Genomic DNA, 22,791 nt, shown 5'->3' with positions numbered 1-22,791 from the left:
ATTGTATTGAGTTATATACAAACATCACCCCATTCATCACATTGTATCGAGTTATATACAAACATCACACCATTCATCACATTGCATCGAGTTATATACAAACATCACACCATTCATCACATTGCAGAGTTATATACAAACATCACACCATTCATCACATTGTATCGAGTTATATACAAACATCACACCATTCATCACATTGTATCGAAGTTATATACAAACATCACACCATTCATCACATTGTATCGAAGTTATATACAAACATCACACCATTCATCACATTGTATCGAGTTATATACAAACATCACACCATTCATCACATTGTATCGAGTTATATACAAACATTACACCATTCATCACATTGTATCGAGTTATATACAAACATCACACCATTCATCACATTGCAGAGTTATATACAAACATCACACCATTCATCACATTGTATCGAGTTATATACAAACATCACACCATTCATCACATTGTATCGAGTTATATACAAACATCACACCATTCATCACATTGTATCGAGTTATATACAAACATCACACCATTCATCACATTGTATCGAGTTATATACATACATCACACCATTCATCACATTGTATCGAGTTATATACAAACATCACACCATTCATCACATTGTATCGAGTTATATACATACATCACACCATTCATCACATTGTATCGAGTTATATACAAACATCACACCATTCATCACATTGTATCGAGTTATATACAAACATCACACCATTCATCACATTGTATCAAGTTATATACAAACATCACACCATTCATCACATTGTATCGAGTTATATACAAACATCACATCATTCATCAAGCTGTATACAAACATTACAACAATTATTACAGTGATTTTAGTCAAATATAATTTTGCATAGTAACAAAGAACTGATTTTACATCAGGCATCAAAACTAGTGGTCTTTGTTTTAAAATTAAACCAAATACTCTATAGAAGTCTTGATGTCAAATATGACATTAAAAATGTCATCATTCAATAATAAAGACCCTTACCATACAGTTGTCTTGGACAATACCAGGTTAAACATGAAAATTAAGTACTACGATGAAAATATAGAACAGAAAACCACTTACAATACAGCTGTCTTGGATAATACGAGGTTAAACAGGAAAACTAAGTACTACGATGAAAATATAGAACAGAAAACCACTTACAATACAGCTGTCTTAGATAATACCAGATTAAACAAGAAAACTAAGTACTGCAGTAGAATTTTGGATTAGAGATTTGGTTAAAACGTAGAGCATGAAACCACTTACCACTCTCATGCTTTTAGTCAGCAACAAGTTTGACAAAGTTAGATCTCTGTGAAGAATGTTGTGAGAATGCAGGTAAATCATTCCTTCCACAATCTGACGTAGGAAACTGCGAGCTATATATATAAAACATTTTTCCACAATCCTCATGACATCAAATAACTTGATAAAAACTATTTCAAACTTTAAAATATCTTAGGTTATGATATCTTTAAACATTATACAAAAATTGAAACAAACTGTATAATTTTGGATACTTCATCACATTTCTAGTAAAACATAATTAGTGAGAAAAAGTTGTTTCACATTCTAGATACTTTCTTTTCATATTCATAAAAACCTAAGACTGGTTGTTACTTCTCTTAACTGTTATAAGATGTTTTTACATAATTAAGGAGTTTCAATGTCAGTCACAAAATTGAAAACCAAACAATAATGTCAGAAACAGTAAGAAAATACATTATAACTAGACTAGGTAAACAGTTCTTACCTTTAAACAATGTATAGAGCTATATTGTCATGTTTAAAAATAAGTTAACCTACCTTCATCTTCAGAGAGAGAGCCTCTTACTTTAAGGTATCTGTTTAATTCTCCCCTGATGACAAATCTCCAACACAAGATAAACGTAGTTTTCATCTTCAAAGAATGTGTACAGCTATATTTCAAGGTGTTAAAGACACAGTAAGTAGCTTTCATTTACTTAACAGGGTCATGTTTACACACGTATATTTCATTTATTAATACATACACAAAAATGACTATATAATTGGAAGCTAATAAGTGAATACAAACTGTAGAAGTAGTAAGTGCTTAGAAAAGTAAGCTAATAAACTATCAAACTTACCTTTTGCCTTCTTCACGTACATTACTAAAAACATTTGGTAGTGTAGTTAATTAATTCTTATACTAATTACAGTTGATGTACAGTAAGCAATGTGTGTAAGTATAACACTCATTTTCAAATGGTAAAAAGTTTTTTTTAAATTCAATCAATAGCACAGAAACTTTAGGTCTAGAACACAAAAGTTGAAAATTCGGTACAATGACCTTTCACAAAGAACAAATTAAGTGATATAAGATTTAACAAAATCAACCATAAATGTTATGTTTTAATTAATTTATTATTGTTCCACATAAGATAGGGGAAAAGGATCATCCACTTGTTTTATATTAGAAACTACAAGACAACAGTAACTATGTACATAGTAAACCCCACAATGTTAGAGGACAATTTCAAAATACCTAGTTGACATCTTTGTCCTAAAGTTTATCAAGATTACATATCAACTCTATAATGGTAATTATAGTTTCGAAATACCTAGTTGGTCTACCAACATACATGGTTAAAATCTAATCCCAATGAGGAGAAACATAACATGGTAGACAACTGACTCTGAAGAAAAAGACCAAATGGTTGGTTGGTTTGTTTGGCATTTTATGGCACAAAGCAGCTGAACCATCTGCACCAAACATCTGATAAAAAAATAAAATTTAAGTAATTTAGTAAAATTCATAAGAGGAAATTAAGGTAAAACAAAACAAAGTTTTTTAAAAAAACAAATAGCATAAAACCAACGTTTACATCTAGTCTACAATGTTAAGAGAAAAACTACAGTAATACAACTTGTAAAGGACTTTCTGTAGCATAACTGTAATTACCATAACTTGCCAGGAAGACTAACAGGTAAGTACAAAAACCACCATCAGTCACCTGAAGTTGGTGAAAAGACTTTTCATTTGTTTGGAGAACAATTCTATTGGAGGCACAGAAAGACCTGTCTGCACTCCCACTGTAGTTGTGGAACAAAGTGCAGCAGCATACATTCGAGATGAGGTGGTGGACATCAACTTTCGAGTCTCAGGATAAGTAATGTTATGAATCGTTTTCAAATGCTGCACCTCTTTTTCTTCCAACCATTTAGGGCAAGAGTGAAAGTAGGACGAGTGAGAGCCATTGCAGTTGATGCAATGAGAGTCCATTTTACACTCGTAGGCTTCATGGTTCTTGCCACCACAATGAGCACTGCAGAAACTCCTTGGGTGGATAAACCAGCGAGAATCTCTGACTATGGGATGTTCTCTAAATCCCTCTAAACAATAACTCCTCGTGATGAATCCAAAGTAGCATGAGGTGTAACCTCAATAGGTACAGTCATGTGAAAAAGTTAGGACACCCCATGAAAGCCTGTGTATTTTTGAAAGATTTTTGGATATATAGATATTTAATCTCAATTTTAACAATACTGAGAGATTATAGGAATATAATTAAACAATTAAAAATGAAGAAAAGACTTTTCATTCAAGATCTTCTGGAAATGTAATTCTACAAAAACACACATTCTAACTGAGGAAAAAGTTAGGACACCCTACCCCCTAATAGCTAATGGTACCCCCTTTTGCTGAAATAACTGCAGTGAGACAATTCTTGTAGTCATCTACCAGTCTCTGACATCGGTCTGAAGAAAGTTTGCCCCACTCCTCAATGTAGAATTCTTTCAGCTGTGAGATGTTTGAGGGGTTTCTTGCATGTACAGCCCGTTTCAAGTCACCCCACAGCATCTCAATGGGATTAAGATCTGGGCTTTGACTCAGCCATTCCAGGACTTCCCATTTTTTAGTTTTCAGCCAGTCTTTGGTAGAATTACTGGTATGTTTTGGGTCATTGTCGTGTTGCAGGGTCCAGTTCCGCTTCAGCTTTAATTTTCTAACAGATGGTCTCACGTGATCCTCAAGAACCTTCTGATACACAGTAGAATTCATGGTGGATTCTATGATTGTGAACTGTCCAAGTCCTGCTGCAGCAAAGCAGTCTCAAACCATGACACTTCCACCTCCATGCTTCACAGTTGGTATAAGGTTCTTTTCCTGGAATGCTGTATTTGGTTTATGCCTCTGTTCTGGTGTCCAAATAATTCAATTTTGGACTCATCTGTCCAAAGAACATTGTTCCAAAAGTCATGTTCTTTGTCTACATTCTCTCTGGCAAACTTCAATCTGGCCTTGATGTTTCTCTTAGAGTGCAAAGGTTTCCTCCTTGCACACCTCCCATGCAAATTAAACTTGTGCAGTCTCTTTCTGGTTGTAGAGGCATGCACTTTCACAATAACAGTAGCCAGAGCCTACTGTAGGTCCTGTGATGACATGTTAGGGTGTTTGGTGACCTCTTTTAGCATCTTGCGGTCTGCTCTGGGGTGAACTTGCTTGGACGACCAGACCTGGGCATGTTGGCAGTTGTTTTGAAAGCCCTCCACTTGTTGACTATTTTCCAGACAGTGGAATGGCTGATTTCAAAATCTTTTGGAATCTTTTTAAATCCCTTACCAGACTCATAAGCTGCTACAATTTTCTTTCTGAAGGCCTCAGACAGCTCTTTTGCTCTCACCATGGTGCTCACTCTCACTTCAACAGTCAGGAGCACACCAAACTAAATGTCTGAGGTTTAAATATGGCAGGCCTCATTCAAAATGCTGAGTAATGATCTTCTAATCATGTGCACCTGGTGTGATACACCTGTGTGTGAGTTGAGCCATTTTAAGTGGGAATAAATGTGGGGGTGTCCTAACTTTTTCCTCAGTTAGAATATGCATTTTTGTATAATTACATTTACAGAAGATCTTGAAAAGTCTTTTCTTCAGTTTTAATTGTTCAGTTATATTCCTATAATCTCTCAGTATTGTTAATATTGAGATTAAATATCTATATATCCAAATATGTTACAAAAATATACAGGCTTTCATAGGGTGTTCTATGACTGTATATTCCCAATTGTCTTTGAATGCAAGAGGAGTTCACTTTCTTAAGATGTGGATGTTTCCACCAATATGTCACCAGATCTAAGCTTTTTTACTGACTTTCAAGAGCCAGCAAGTCCCTCTAGTCCCTTCTGAATGAAAAATGGAGACATTTGCCCTAAAAGTTTGTCTGAAAGTGAATGCAATATAAGAAAATGGGGTACAACAGGTGGTACAGATGGTGACAATTGTTGCTCAGAATCTTCTAGATATGGTTGTTTAGCTATGAACTGTTTTCTCACTATTTTATTTAAGTTTTTATTTGCAGGATCCATAATAAAAAAATAATATTTCAGTGCCCACTGACCCCACCCACCACGGAGTCCTACGAGGGGATGTACTACAATGCCAAACAAGGACACTGCAGTAATGCCAGGGTTTCGTGAGCACTATACCCAAACACCAGCATCAGATACAACAACCACAACACCTGTTGAGAACATCCAACACTGGTACTTGGTTGACCCTAGTCCGAGTGAACCAGCCGAATGACCCAAGGAAGGGCTACCCCAAGACTGCTAGTCTGCAGGAATTCAAGGCCAAAGTGGTGTGTTATGGTTGGACCCCTCAACCACCAGGATCCTCTCCTCCCCTTCAACAGTAGCATGTATGAATTACATTCACCCCACCTCTTGTTTTATTTTTCAAAAATGAACTTGCCCATTAACAGTTGAAACTAAATATTTACTTGATGGACACTGCAGAATTTTGCCCTGACGGTAGTAACACGCTTTCCAAAACTAGTTGGTTGTAAGTTATATTAAATAATTATACTTATTATTGTGTCGAAAACATTTTTTTGTAATTATTTCTCTTTATATACTGGCACAACATGCCTTAAAAAGAATTACTGTACATATCTATTTTGGCATGTGTACCAGATTCAACTGTAAAATGTGACAGAGGGTTCAGTGTAATGAACAAGATAAAACCTATGGAAAGGTCAAGCTTATGTGCAGAAACAACGTAGATTACTGAAGGTGAGCAACATCACTATGTCATTCATGGAATGGAACCCAATTCTGGCAGTTTAACACTTGTAAGCATATCTTCTGGTCATTGGCCTGTGTGAACTGAATACATATTTTATCTGTGGAAACATTCACAAACAACTCCTATTGTAGAATATTTGTGTCAGTACTAGGAATTAAAATTATGTCTAGGATTGTAATACTGTCTATGTCCTTCACTTAATCTGATGTTATTCAAATTATTATGAGAACTACATAATTTTACACTATATTTTTGTATACTGCAAAAAATATCTACCAAGCAGTTTAAAGTGGTTATCACAAAATATAGGTTAGCTGAAAAAATTATAATCTTGCCAGTAAAACAAACTCAGTCATACCTCAAGAATTGATGGATGCTTCAATCGGTAGTGGATAGACACCTCTTGACGAACTCTTTTTACCATTCCAGCTGCTTGCATCAGTTTCTTATCAATCTGTTAACAAAACAATGTTACTCTTCAAAAGGAATTTCTGCTCAAGCAAACAAAAGCTTGAGGTATTAAAAGAGGTATCAAAGAAATACTTAACTTTGTAATAAAGTACAATTCCAATTTTAACTAATATTGTCATATCAAGAATTGTAGATATTTAATATCTCAACTGATAAGACTATAAACCTTAAATGAATCAATGCTTTTATAGCCATTTAACTGCCTTCCAGTGTAAACATACGTTGTCATGACTAACAATTTACAATATCTGCATTCTAAACCTGTGCGACTGACACTGGTTTGCAGCCCTAATTACATGGAATAAGGATCTGTTATGTGAAGATTTCCTATTCTATGTATCTTATCTTGTATATGTTATTTAATTTGTTTGTAAGTTCATGAAATGTAAATACAGAATTAAGTGACTGTGTAGCAGAGACCACACTCACATGAATAATGTTTACATCCAATATAGCCACAAACTGTTGCTGTGTTGACTTTGGTCATATGACTGTATAACCTCTAATACAATGAATATTTAACCTATCTGTTTTCACAATATTTAATAATTCATGTCACTACAAATAACAATACTAAGTGTAAGGAAATGAACAAAACAAATTGGTTGTCTATATAACACAAAATTTGAAGTTGTAATTAACAGAAATAAACACAATATTGATGGTATGTTTTGCTTTAATATCTGATTCAGTTTACAGGTTATAAAGGACCATATAACAAGCAAGGTTATTGAAAGCCATCTGGTGCTCAGTTCAGAAAAGCCTGTTTCAAGTCATGAATGAGGGCAAGTTCTGGGTTAATGGATCTCTTACATGAACAGCATGTTACTTCAAGAGACTGTGGCCAAAATTCAGATGTTTACTTAGACACTAATGAATTTCAAGCTTCAATTTTTAAGATTAAAGTTCATGTGCTTTATCAAAAAAACATATTCATTTATTTACTCATACATATTTACACAAATATAAACCTTGACCTGGCATATCACAAGTAAACCAGATTTTATTCCTTGTAGACCTGTCCTTATGACTTAGAAATTCTTTAAATAAAATCTTTGTGTGGGGGGAATAGATTTTGACTCAATATAATGATAGTTGGTCAGTAACAAACCCCTGAGGATAACATTCTGAATTTGCACAAATATGAAGTTGCATTTCAATGCAAGATAACTTACATTTTCTATGTAACTCAAAAATTATTTAAATAAACATACATATGAAAATTTATTATTAGGTTATTTGTCTATTATATGATAATCAATTTGTGACGTAAAGAAAATACGCAAGTTCAAGAATTCCTGATAGAAATGAATAAAAACTTTATAACACGAGTGCTTTCGAAAGGCAGTCCTTCCTTCTTCAGGGGCAAATTGGGAATTGTGGTGAAATCAAATGAGTGATAGATATAGAGATTTCCACCCAGATTTCCAGGAAATATGTTTCTCTATATGCAGTTGTGTCTCATTTGTGGTACAATGTAGCCAATGGCAAGAGTGTATGTAAAAAGGTGTTAGAGATATTTTACTTTAGAAATGGCTAAATATATGTATATTTAAAACTATTCTTCACTGTTTAAGTAAAATTAAGGTGACACCTGAAGACTGTTTGAAAAAGATTTATAAGTATAACAATTTACAAAAACATGTATAAAAAAATTATTTTAAACAAATGGTAAGTTTTAGGAAGTTCAGCATTCATATTTCATGAAAAAAAAGCAAAGAATAAAAATTATTTTTGACAAAGATGAAACCAATGAACAGAGATAACTGATTCCTAGATCTAGCGTAATTCCAAAAGGTTAAACAGCGTTTATGTTAATAATCCAATAAGCTTCCTTTATTTCTCTATCTGCTTTAATTTTGAATCCTGTTTGAATATCAATGAGAGTAACATAATTTATAAAACCACCAGGTTGGTTAAAGTGTTAAGCAACCAGGATGTTTCAATGTTAGAAGGTTTATGGTTGTTTAAATGTTCTCTTACAGTTGTTTGTGTATGTCTCACATACTGATGACTGCATTTTTTACAGTGTATAAAATAAATGGTGTTTTTTGATTCACAAATAACTTCTTTGGATATTTTAAAGTTTCTTTCATTGTGCTTATCAGAAAATGAATCAGCATTTTTTTATTTTTTTTTTTATAAATGTGCATGTTTGACAACAGGCTTTATTAGATGGACAACAACCATTTTTGGGTGGAATGTAATTCACTTTTGTGTGAACAAGGAAATCTTTTACAGTTCTGTGCTTTTGGAAGGAGACAATGGGAACTTCAGTTAATATCTGTTTAAGATGATCACTGAGCTGTAGGAGGTGATTTTTTTTTTAATAGAATTCATGAAACATTTCTGAATTTAAACTGACAGGTAATAATATTTGAAAGTTAAGTAATGCTCTGATTTAGGATGTTTTCCACTGAGTGTTGTTAGCCCTTTCAATCTGTCTGTCAATTTTGGTAACTTTATATCCTGTTTGTAACATGGTTTGTTTTCTGTAATCTGTTCTTTATTCTAAGAGCTTGAAGTGTAGGTATTGTTTTGTTTAGGGTGAGAGGGATGATAAATTTTATTGTAAAGGTATTGTAGTCTATCTGTAGATTTGTTGAACAAGTCAGTGAGTAAAATTCCATCTTTCAGAAAAGCTGCGACATCAAGAAAGTTAATCTGGGTAGGCAAGTAATGATGGTAAACTTTATTATTATGTATAAGGAGTTTGTATGGGTGATAACTTAAGTGATTTAAAACCTCCTGTCGAAATAAAAAATGTGTAGTATATGTAACATTTCCATGTATGCTGCTTCACAGGGCTTCATTTTAAAAACTGGTTTTCAATATGACCCATAAAAATGTTACCATAATTGGGAGCCATTTGGGTACCCACTGCAGTACCATTAACTTGAATGTAATGCAGTCACTAGTGGCATTCATTCATTTAAAGTACTGTTACCCCCCCCCAGCCCACTGCAGTACCGTTAACCTAAATGTAATGCTGTCATTGGTGATATCCATTCATTTAAAGCAATGTTACCCCCCCAAGCCCACTGCAGTACCGTTAACCTAAATGTAATGCTGTCATTGGTAATATCCATTGATTTAAGGTACTGTTACCCCCCCAAGCCCACTGCAGTGCCGTTAACCTAAGTGTAATGCTGTCATTGGTAATATCCATTCATTTAAAGAACTGTTAGCTCCCTCCAAGCCCACTGCAGTACCATTAACCTGAATGTAATGCTGTCACTAGTAATATCCATTCATTTAGAGCACTGTTAACCCCTCCTAGCCCACTGCAGTGCCATTAACCTGAATGTAATGCTGTCACTAGTGATATCCATTAATTTAAAGAACTGTTATTGCCCCCAAGCCCACTGCAATACCATTAACCTGAATGTAATGCTGTCACTAGTGATATCCATTCATTTAAAGCACTGTTACCCCCTCCAATAAATAATATATCTAAACACCATTACTATACAGTGTCTAAAATGTAAAAGGTATTTCAATGGTAAGCCTTCTTATAATTTTAAAAAGACTTAAATTTGGTAGGACCTTCAAGGTGATGTGATAGAAGCAGCATCTTTGTCTCCAACTAATTTTTGTTTTAAACAACTAGAGTAGAAATAAATGTTTAAATTATGAAGACAATTTAAAACATTCTCAGAAAAATTTCCTATCACCATTTGACAATATAAAAACAGTACTGATATTAATTACATCAGTAAATACTCTATCTATACTTAAATAAGTCAAATTACAAAAAAAAGAATATCTAAGAAACAATTACACTGGTAATTGAATATCTATAAACAGCTGTAAATTTTAAGATGTACACTTTTTTTAGTTATCAGTACTTGAACTTTTGTTCTTTAAAATTAAGGGAACTTTTCCCAACTATTCTAGACAAGAAACACAATCTTATTAAAACAACAAAAAATAAATTCACTATATAAGGATACTAAGAAAATATAAAACCTGTAACTCACCATTTTGACAGCAACTTCCATCTGGTTCTTAACCGATCTCGCTCTGTACACGGAAGCAAAACCACCTTTTCCTATCAGGTTGAGAACTTGATAGGCCTGAAAACAATGGCATTGTTCAAAACCACCTTTTCCTATCAGATTAAGAACTTGATAGAACTTTAAGGATAAATTACATTTGTTACAAGAATGACACTGGTACTAATTGGTCTTAATTACAAAACTTATTATGTATTATATTTCATACATTACAGAGATTTTTAAACTAAACTGGATGTACAAATTGTTAATAAATGGAGTATAAAGAAATACAACAAAAATTTACATAGTAACTAGAAAACTTCTAGGAATCACAAAAAGTTACACATAAACTAACCATAAAAACCAACTACACCTTTACTCATTGTTCATTTTATTATTCACAAATCTACATAAAGGGCTATCTCTGCTCTGCCTGCCACTGGTATTAAAACCTGTTTTTCAGCAGCATAAGTTTGCAGACATACTACTATACCACTGGGAAGCCATTTACTTACTCAACTGTATGCATGTAACTTGCTTAAATGGAAGTAAACAATCTCCTAACGTCATGATCTGACTCATATTAAACAGCAGATCAATAATATGAAGACTTTCTATGCCCAAACCAGTCTCAAAATTCTGTGTTCTAGTCACAAAATATTGTTTATTTGTTGTCTTACACAGATTACCTATAGATAACACATGAAAACAATAACTCTGTAAATTGCATAACACAACCTTAAAAAAATGGAGATAAAGCAGTTAGGTTTCATATCTTAATTACTGAAGGATTCCAACAGTTACAACAAATATAGCAGTTTATCATCTTTCATTGTTTATGAACAAACCAAGTTATATATCACTTTTCTTCACTTTTCCACAAATAATAATCTAACTTACTCTCTGTTGAACCTCAAGAAACAGTATCAACTAGAGTTCTTCATGTAAACTAACTACACAGTTATTATGTTTTTACTACTTTTCACTTTTAATTAAATAGAATAATACATTAATTTGTAGTTCAGAATAAAATAGTAAAATGTAGATTCACAACAGAAGAATGTTATCATTGCATGTTATAAATGTTTACAGTATAAAAATATTAGTTTTGAAGACACTGATGTATCACCCCCCCCAAAAAAAAACTAGAGGGACACTGACATTGCTTAATTACCTGGAATAGGTCTTTGATAAATTAGCTTGGAGTACTTCAGAATATGAGACCCTGCCTGACATGAGAACATCATGTCAGAAAACGAAAGCAAACTGAAACATTAAATGGCAGCCAGCATACCTGCTCTTTAAGGGACATTTTTTGTCAATACAAACAATAATTATTTCAAACAATTCTTGTCAGTATTTTGAGACATTTTAATTAACTATTTATTTTTGTTTCAAACAGCACCAACAGATGTAAATACCAATTCTTTGCTCTTCACTTGTGTTTTTTATTTTGTTTTTTAAATTTATTTCCCCAAAATAAGCAAAGTTATTTTAGAGCACAATTTACACATCCAAGACTGGATGGAAGGATGCTACACCTAAAGAATAGGTAAGACAGTGAAATAGGTACAGACAATAAAATCAGATGCATGTAGGTTATATAAATGTTAAATCACAAAGAGTCAATAACTTAGCAAGTTTACATGAAAGAAGCATATGACAGTATGAACTTAGAAGTGTGAGCCCTTTTAAACAGATCAATATTTTGTCTTAGATAATGGGTCCATACTTGTACATAATATTCCAAGTAAGGCCTGAACAATAATTTGTATATAATTGCCCCTTTTGACTTTCAACCAATACATACTAAATTATTTATTACTAGCTTTAACTCAATGGCTTGAGTGACTGATCTACTACAACACAAAGATTCCTTTCTTCAATCACATTATTATGTTCCAATTTACAGAATGGAACAATGAGATACACTACACTGGTCTCTAATGGTTAATGTAACAACACAAAAGTACATTAGCCTATATTGAAAATCAATTATTTGACATGCAACAATATCAGTTTTACCACGGTATGATATTCTTCCTATGAAAAAAACAACAAAAAACAGTGAGACACTTATCATTGGATCACTATGTATATTAAACATATGATTCAAATAACACATTTGCCAAATATCGGTCCAACTTACCAACTGATCCACATATTCGTAAGAGACTAACTCCACATTCTATATACAATTTAAAATACCCACAACAGTTTACAGTTACCAACAAATCTTACTAATTTGCTAATTATGCATCAGTCAGCAAAGGCCCAAAATGACAATTTGACTAGAATCCATGAATAACCTCTTGCGATATTAATGAAATTCGTAACTTGACTAATACAAGTTTTAGAAATTACACATATGTTAAAGATTATTATAATTTATACTAATTTGACCAAGAGAAATGTCAATAACATTACCACTATTCAAAAGTCAAACTCAACAAAACTTTCTAGTGATGCGTATACGATTTTTAAAAAAAATATTAATACAAGGCCTAACGTTAGGCGGTAAATGATTACACTAACCTCAATACTGTTTCCGAGAGCATAATTCTCGTCCATCTTTTTATTCGAAAAATCACATATCAAGTGAGATAATTAAAAAGGCCTTTCTTTCATTCAGGAAGTACCGTGAACCAGTTCCATCTCAAAATATAAGCCTGACTATTTGAAATGTCAATAATTTTCTTAAACCCATATTTCGCATTCCGACTAGTCGACCTTTTTCAAACATCCGCACACAGGCGATAGTTTATTTTGTTGCTATGTGATTGGCCACTTTATACTTCAGTTCATTTTTACCGTTAGGAGGCTTAAAATAGTTTATTAATAAGCACATATAATTTAATTTTAAATTGTTTGTTTGTTTTGAATTTTGCGCAAAGCTACTCGAGGGCTATCTGCGCTAGCCGTCCCTAATTTAGCAGTGTAAGACTAGAGGGAAGGTAGCTAGTCATCATCGCCCACCGCCAACTCTTGGGCTACTCTTTTACTAACGAATAGTGGGATTAATCGTCCCATTATAACGTCCCCACGGCTGAAGGGCGAGATGTTTGGTGTGACGGCGATTTGAACCCGCGACCCTCAGATTGCGAGTCAAACGCCTTAACACGCTTGGCCATGCCGGGTCATCAAGTTTAAATAAAAAAAACATTTTATGCAGATAGTAATATAATATTGTGTTGATGTCGAAAATATCAAAATATGTAATGTTTCTGCGTAAAATATGTTTTATATTTTTATACATTTTGTTTTTATTTTAACGCAAAATCACACAATGAGCATTTTAAGGCGAGAAATCGAACGTCGGATTTGAACGTTTACCTATTGGGAGGCATTATGCATTTTGAGAATTTACAATATCAAGATACTTACAAAGAAATTAGTTTATCTGATAATATCACAGGATAGCACGTAGCATCCAAAAATACAAAGTTATCTTTCCTGTCAGCGGATTGGATGATGGTCAGGAGCAGTTGTACCCTAAAGCTTATCTAGTATGTACCACAGTCTTAGGGGTTTGATTTTAAACAGGGGATAACCAAATTTTGTCCGAAAATATAAAATGGACCTTAAAAGCATGCATTGAAAATTTTAAATTCGCTTGAAAAAATGGTTTCAATTACTTCCATGTGAAACTATAGTCGCTAAATGGTTAGAAAGGTGTAAGTGAAAATATATGTGGGCAATATGTTTGCTGTAAAGCCATAATTGGCCCGGCATGGCCAAGCGCGTTAAGGCGTGCGACTCGTAATCCGAGGGTCGTGGGTTCGCGCCCGAATCGCGCCAAACATGATCGCCCTCCCAGCCGTGGGGGCGTTAAAAAGTAACAGTCAATCCCACTATTCGTTGGCACAAGAGTAGCCCAAGAGTTGGCGGTGGGTGGTGATGACTAGCTGCCTTCCCTCTAGTCTTACACTACTAAATTAGGGACGGCTTGGTGCAGTGTGCTAACAACCTACTCACTTAAAAAAAACCTGTTGAAGAATCCGCAAGCGATTGCGGCTCTATGTTCTTTGATGGAATCGAGAGGTGAATGAATGAATGAATGAAAGCCATAATTAGTTTGCAAACATAAAAGTTATAGATATGTGCGGAGCTTTTACCGGGATAGTTTGGGTGTTTTTGCCACAAAAACTATTTGGGCCAAAATTTTAGGGGAGGAAGGGCGAATTTCCTTTTTGACTCCACACCTTCTACGCCTATGGATTGGGTACAGTTCTTGAATGTGAAGTGCATTTTGTGTTCAAAAGTGGTTTTCTTAGTGCAATTTGCTCAAATCTGTTCCTATAAGAGTTTTAAATAAACATTTTAAAGATTTATACTTTTAGAATGTTAATTTACTTTATTCAAGCTTTGGTCTTTCTTTAAGACTGGCGTGTTTAGATCAGCAAAGGCTACAGTGAGAAAGAAAAAGCTGTGGATCTAATCTCTAATGAGCAAAAGCAGTTGCCTTTCCAAAGGTAGAAGTTCATGCACTACATTTTCTTTTTGCTTTAGTGATAAGAATTTTTTTCATTTTGTAAGGGCCCGGCACGGCCAAGCGTGTTAAGGCGTGCGACTCGTAATCTGAGGGTCGCGGGTTCGCATCTCCGTCATGCCAAACATGCTCGCCCTTTTAGTCGTGGGGGAGTTATAATGTGACAGTCAATCGCGCTATTTGTTGGTAAAAGAGTAGCCCAAGAGTTGGCGGTGAGTGGTGATGACAAGCTGCCTTCCTTCTGTCTTACACTCTAAAATTAGGGACAGCTAGCACAGATAGCCCTCGAGTAGCTTTGTACGAAATTCAAAAACAAAACAAACAATCACTTTGTAAACCTTGTCTTGCTCTCTAGTGGCTCAATGAATATTTATAATATTAAAATTTAGGTTTCAAAACTTGTAGGAACAGCACAAATAACTCATTGTGTGTTTATTCTTTTAATTTCGCGTAAAGCTACACGCGGGCTACCTGCGCTAGCCGTCCCTAATATAGCAGTGTAAGACTAGAGAGAAGGCAGCTAGTCATCACCGCCAACAGATTACGAGTCGCACGCCTTAACACGCTTGGCCATGCCGGGCCCCATTGTGTGATTTTGCATTTGACAATAAACAAAGTAAACTTGTCTGTTATTTCAAACATACTAAACATTTATTCTTAATCAACTCTGCTGTTATTATTCTGATTAACTATTTGAAGAGCCCGGCATGGCCAAACGAGTTAAGGCGTGCGACTCGTAATCTGAGGGTCGCGGGTTCGCATCCCCGTCGCGCTAAACATGCTCGCCCTTTCAGCCGTGGGGGCGTTATAATGTACGGTTAATCCCACTATTCGTTGGTAAAAGAGTAGCCCAAGAGTTGGCGGTGGGTGGTGATGACTAGCTGCCTTCCCTCTAGTCTTACACTGCTAAATTAGGGACAGCTAGCACAGATAGCCCTCGAGTAGCTTTGTGCGAAATTGAAAAAAACAAACAAACAAACAATAACTATTTGATACTTGAAGAAAAATCGGTTAAACAGAAATATCAAATATTTTTCTTATATAAACATTTATGTTTTAAATTCTGTTATTGCATCAATATTACATAATAGTCGACCTGGAAAAACTGATATTACTTCTTTAAATGTTTAGTAATTATTTATTATATGAATTAAGATAGCTGGTACGTCAACTTTTAGTGTTTGATTGTGTGTTTATTTATCGTTGAAGTGTTGGTCATTTCATTGATTTACACGTGTTTTATCCCTTTCTCAGAGAATTTCTGTAATAAACTTAGTGTTCCCTAATGAATCAGAGGTAAATTTACAGGCTTACAAGATTTGGGTTTGATTCTCCATGATGGGCGCGATCAGATAGCGAAGTTTGACTTTGAAAAACTCACTCACTCACCAGTAATTAAGTTAGTCGTACATGGAAAATATCTGCCAGTAACTACACAAACATTCCAAGACCAAAACTTAATACTTCATAAAAAACTCAGATGTTTTGTCGTTCACAAGAGCATTATTAACAGTGGCAAATACAATGAGTTAAAATTTCCCAAGATACTAAGAAGAAAATATGCCGAACCCAAAACCAAGTTGATCATTTTATATAGTTTTTGATAAATGAAAGAAATAAAGTTTCATGAAAATAAAAGATGCGTTAAGTGCAAATATACCTGTTATTAGAAAGCATAACAGCTGATAGAGAAAATAGGTTATCATATTCCATCTCAAGAAGGAGGCCTGGAATGGCCAGTGGTTAAGGCACTCGACTCGTAATCTGAGGGTCGGGGATTCGAATCCCCGTCACATCAAACATGCTCGCCCTTTCAGCCATGGGAGCGTTATAATGTTGGTAAAATAGTAGCCCAAGAGTTGGCGGTGGGTTGTGATAATCAGCTGCTTTGCCTCTAGTCTTAGACTGCTAAATTAGGGACGACTAGCGCAGATAGCCTTCGTGTAGCTTTGAGCAGAATTCAAAAGAAACCAAACCAATCTCAAGAATGGTGTTTTGTATAGAGCAATATGAATTATTAGCTACTCCTTTGAGAACTTTATTGTTAGTAAAGAAGTATGGATTATCAGCTGATGATAATGTACAAATCAGTAAAAAAAGAAACGAGATTCAGAAATATAGCATTTAATCCAAGTGAGTTGCTGAAGTACTGAACTTGTTACGACTTTCGTATATTTGTAAAACTGGACAGAATCTGAGGAGAACAAAATAACATAAACTTTATGGTATTCTTAGATTCATTAATTTATCTCAAAGCAAAGGGGTAGAAACTATAGGATAACAACAAGTTTGCCAGAAACTGAACTTAAAAGCGTAGATTTGACTTTATGTAAGAATGTTTTAATCTGGTACAAAAAGAGAAACTAAGTACATGTTTGTTATGTGGAAAAGCTTGTGAAAGCTAATAATCTTTATTCACTTAACCTAACTTTAGAGAGGTGTGGAAGTTTACTCGAAATCTCTCTTCAGTAAGTGTTTGAATGTTAATTCTAAATCCTATTAGTTTTTACTTAAATTGTTGGAAAGCTTAAAGTCAGAACTTGAAAAGTTATCAGAATTGAAGTAATTATAGAATATGTGTGTGTTTTTCGTATAGCATAGCCACATCGGGCTATCTGCTGAGTCCACCGAGAATTAGAGTGAGAGACTTTACGTACAGAAAGAAATTATTCAGTATTTTGTTTTGTTCTTTTTTATAGAATATAGGCGCCATTCACGTCATTTTGACTTGAAAATTTGGGATATTATACATTCTGCTTGCTTCGTGACCGGAGTTTCCCTGACTACAACAGTGTTCCAGCAAACTATTTCTTCTTTATATTATATATTCTGCTTGCTTCGTGACCGGAGTTTCCCTGACTACAACAGTGTTCCAGCAAACTATTTCTTCTTTATATTATATATTCTGCTTGCTTCGTGACCGGAGTTTCCCTGACTACAACAGTGTTCCAGCAAACTATTTCTTCTTTATATTATATATTCTGCATGCTTCGTGACCGGAGTTTCCCTGACTACAACAGTGTTCCAGCAAACTATTTCTTCTTTATATTATATATTCTGCTTGCTTCGTGACCGGAGTTTCCCTGACTACAACAGTGTTCCAGCAAACTATTTCTTCTTTGATTGACTAACATGATCACGGTTACCGGAAATCTTCGGCAGTCGTCATCTTCCTACCTTGACTGGTCTGTTCTCAGTTACCATAATGTTATAACATGTTTCTATCAACGTTTTCTAAATGTTATTTTATAATACTTGGAGTATTAGTATATGTCTTGCAGGAAGTTTCGACAAGTTTTACCGGTTTTGTTTATGTGTTGTAGGAAGTTCCGACAAGTTTTACCGGTTTTGTTTATGTGTTGTAGGAAGTTTCAACAAGACTTTACCAGCCTTGTTTATGTGTTATAGGAAGTTTCAACAAATTTTTACCTGCCTTATTTATGTGTTATAGGAAGCATCCTCCAATGTGAAGTTTATTTAGGCAGCTGTTTTTAATAACACGTGTATACTACTTTACATCACTTAATTTAATGTGCATACGTATTCATTTGTTCACGAATCTAGTTTGGAAAATCCATAGAATGTGACATTAAAAAGTGCTCTTGTTTCTAACATCTGTACCTGAATCAAGCACATTGCGTATCAGGTCAGGCAATGACAAAACCTCATCCAACACAATAAACTTGTTATTTAATAAGACATTGTACGTTAAAAAAAATGCTTTTAAGATTAGGATAAAACTCTTGAAATTTAATACCAAAAGCATTTTTTGATTGATGAGCATTGATAAAATTAGTTATATAATTCATTTTCTAAGAAAATTTGTCGATTAATTAAGTTTATAAGAAAAGCTTTCAGAAATTAAGTATCGGAAAACATTGTTATTTCTTCAAAATGAAAATAAAATGGTACATTATTTTAATGTGGTTTATAATTGTTGACTCAAAGTTGTGACTTTGGCTATCATGGTACTTACAACTACAGAGAAGTTCAAAGTACTACGCACATCAAAATAAGCTTTAGTAAATAGGACCACGTAACTTAATATAATTTTCACAAGGCTATCTTCACACTTTTGATTTATAGGTATTCGAAAACGGAAATAATAGTTATATATATATTTTTTTTCTAAATAAACATTAAGCAGAAAAAGTTTTAGAATTGTTTATATGTAACCTTCGATGTCTTGAATAAAAGCACAATTCGTGTACCCCGTTGGGCAACTAGAGTACATCTTTTGGTTTCCAAGGTTTTCGATAGATTTTGAAATAGTAACTTCTTTAACTTTGTCCTCTCTTATAGTTGATTGTAAATAACTTTCGCTGTCTGGAGATTTTGATTTATCTAGATTCTCGAAAGTTTCAGCACAGAAGTTCGCTACATGGGTTTTAATATCTTCGACAGACCAAGACTTCATCTTGGATGCTTTAAAATAGGATCCTTCTTCATGATTACGATAAGGGTTGCTGCTTTTAACTACGTAGGATTTACCCACTTCTGTACATTTAGAGGAACTGCAGGTGTACCTCAGTCCATTCTCTTTAAATGTCTTCATCGTTGGAATGTTATTATACTTCTCTATTTGACAGGAGACATCAGAAAAACTACGCTGATGATTTATTTTTACGTAATTAGGTTCATTATCAAACTGCTCAGATTTTTTATCACTGGTTTCAACTCTTTGAGTTAAAACGTCTTGAAAAATTTTGTTGAATTTATCTAGAGTACTTTCAAGTAGTTCTGACGAAGATTTCAAAAAAATGTTTGTTTGTGAATTGTAGAAAGTATTATTACATGAAGTTCCTGATTTTCCATAAAGATCCATAATTTTTACGTGATCATCTCGTGACAACTTATTTTGGTTTTTTTCTTCTGTTCTACCTTTCATGGATTTTAAATGCGATTCAGTGTTCTTTGTGTTTTCCTCTAACAAAGCGATTTCTACATGATGCTTAACGCTTTTAGAATCGCTGTAAGATTTGTTTTCTTCACAAGTTGTAAAGCTTTTCTCAATGTTGTTGAGCACTTCAACAGTCCACACTGAACAATGTACTATTTCATTCACTGACTTCTGGTGGACGTTTCTGAACTTTGACATTTTTCGCCTCTGCGTTATAGCTATGTTTTCGTCTAAGTCTTTAAAATCGACATAGCTATCAGAAGAATGAATTTCATGAGAATTTGGCTCACGATTAGTCAACCATGGTGCCCAAAAGGGTCCGAAACGCTGGGATAAACCTCCTTCAGTGTTTGAGACTAATCTGTTTTGACAACCATAAATTCTTTGAAGTACAGAATGATCAATAGTAGACTCAGAAACACTCAAATCACTCATATGTAATATCAAAGACGCCAGAAGAAACAAAGAAACAATGACAGAAATAGTGCCACTAAGAGCAAGACTGTATGCAGTTTCTCGTTGTTCTGGATTTAGCCGAATTGCGTAATCGTTCTGAAGGTCGTGGTACCTTGTCATCCATAATGCAAGAATTATTACACTCTCCGCTGCTTTTATAATGTAATACATCAGTCCCGACTTGGTTTGAGCATGGAGGTTATACAAAGTGTCACAGTCTCTGTTAATGTGCCAGTCAAATAGGAGTAGAAACCCAATAAATCCCAAACGGAACCATTGGCGATGTTTCCTTCGATAATCCACTGTGAGGTGAGAAGCAAAATATTTTAGATATGCAACGTTTAGGATCCAGTCTATAATAACAAATAAAATACACAGGAAACCTACAACATCAGGAAGAGCAGCAAAAGTAACAAGTCGTCCAAACTGGAATGTCGTCATCTGAACCATTACCACACATTTGCAGTAAAGATCAGTGTGGTGGTCACTGTTAATAACATTCGCTGGTTTTAGCTCGTATACTTTTTGCTTTGTGTTGTTATCGTCTCCGTTTTTTTCTTCTAATGGAACTTGTAAAGTTGACATTCTCAACGTGGAAGTACGGATTAAACGAGAGTTATTTGATGTTTCTCTACCAGCAGTCCAACAAATACATGCCACCGTAAGAACTACAAGAAAAATTTCTATACCTACCAATGTAAATGTCTCAACATAATTTTCTGGAGTTGCCTCACCGTGGTACACGCTGTACAGTTGAATGATGATAAAAGGAATAGTGTGCATATAAGAAAACATTAATTTAAAATTAGAGAGACACTGGCATTCCAGAAAGGGGTCCTGTTTTACCCAGAGGCAGTAGCACCACCACAGCAAACCACACTGAAATACGTGACTGACAAAACATAACTTTTCCGCTTCTTTCGCTAATAGGGCCCATTTCATAGAGATAATGTTAACCACGAGCGTAGTGAATATATACAAAACAAATGCACTCCAGAATAGTATTTTTAATTCCTCCAGAGAAGTTATAAATATTCTGATAATAATCCTGATGTTTATTGCATTTTCCAACAGATAGATGAAGACCAAAACGGTAAGAACAATTCGAACGTGAATCAATTGCCTTGCAACCATGAACGGACCTAGCGCCATTTTAAGTAGTCAATATTTCCACAGTGGACAAAGAAAATGAAAATTTGTTCTAATTCTCGATATGGTTATGGCAGAATATATTGGTTGATCCAACCTAAGAATTTACCTTTTTATCGGAAATATTATCTGCTTCGACATATCTCATGCAATGCTTTTTTTTTTATCGCCTGTGGAAAACAAAGTCGAGTTGAAAAAGAGATCTTACCTTCGGCTGGTTTAAGAGTCGAAGTAACATTCATCAACTGTAAACACAAAGAAACATCTCTACACCAAATGCTTTAAAATGGATATGAAGAAATACGCGATCAGCTATAGTTAAAACATTTTCATGTGGTTCACGAGAGAATGGGGTTGGAGAAGATAAGCCTGAATGCTGTTAGGTGAAATACAATAAGTAGTGTCAGTCAGAAAGTTTCATAAAACATGTAAATTCCTTTGAGTATCACTTCATAGCGACTGAGATTAAAGCAAAAACAAGTAGAAATCGCAAAATATGATGAGGTTAAGCTTAACCTTCTCACGTTACTTTAGTTTGCACGCGCAGAACATCGATGAAAACAAGTTGTATTGAAGCGAAATAAAAACGAATTTACTTTTTTTTTCAGACAGAATTGTTATACGCAGTTAAAGAAATGCACAGAATAATGTTTTAATAACTGTAGAAGGAAAAGACCACCAGTCTTCCAAAGAAACAAATAACACTGTACTGTTCCATCAGAGCGTACACAACAAATTTTGACTCAATTTTTCCTAATTTCCTTAATTCAGCTAATAAGATTAGTAAAATTCTGGAACATGCGCACGAAGGATGAGATTATACCATTTGATTCTGTAGGGCTTCGGTTTGGTACTGATGTATATGTCTCTCTTACTCTGTTATTCAAGGGTCTTTAAACCCAGGTTTTATTATACAATGCTCACACGAGCAGAGCTTCTAACAAGATTAACATAAGGGAGAATTTAAATTTAGTATCACGATTTTATTACCTATAACCGTATTTAAATTTGCCGTCAATGTATCAGAATATTAACATAACTTGATTATTCAACCAGTTATCACACCTTAAACTTCTTTCACTACAGTTGACCAGACTTCAGGTTTTTCACAATATTCTTACTGAATCAGAAACAAACAAGAATATTGTGAAAAAACTTAAAGTCTGGTCAAGTGTAGTGAAAGAAGTTTAAGGTGTTATGTATGTATTAATAAAAACTACAAAACATTGCAAAACCTTTACGTAAA

General features: G+C 34.3%; 1 protein-coding gene across 1 annotated transcript in view; it reads right to left on the bottom strand.

Annotated features, from left to right (window-relative positions):
- Positions 1–13,285, bottom strand: part of LOC143243875 (serine/threonine-protein kinase PLK4-like) — a 63,665-nt gene extending 50,380 nt beyond the window's left edge. The window contains 6 exon segments of the mRNA XM_076487627.1: positions 1,301–1,413; positions 1,841–1,895; positions 1,897–1,953; positions 6,441–6,536; positions 10,534–10,629; positions 13,087–13,285. Of these exon segments, the coding sequence (XP_076343742.1) occupies positions 1,301–1,413; positions 1,841–1,895; positions 1,897–1,953; positions 6,441–6,536; positions 10,534–10,629; positions 13,087–13,122 (453 nt within the window). The 5' untranslated portion in view covers positions 13,123–13,285.
- Positions 13,286–22,791: the final 9,506 nt, after the last annotated feature.

The sequence above is a fragment of the Tachypleus tridentatus genome, chromosome 2, assembly GCF_004210375.1.
Source record: "Tachypleus tridentatus isolate NWPU-2018 chromosome 2, ASM421037v1, whole genome shotgun sequence".
In the NCBI taxonomy this organism is placed as follows: Eukaryota; Metazoa; Arthropoda; class Merostomata; order Xiphosura; family Limulidae; genus Tachypleus; species Tachypleus tridentatus.
The sequence above is the reverse complement of the archived record's forward strand: the minus strand, read 5'-3'. Positions and strand labels throughout refer to the sequence as shown.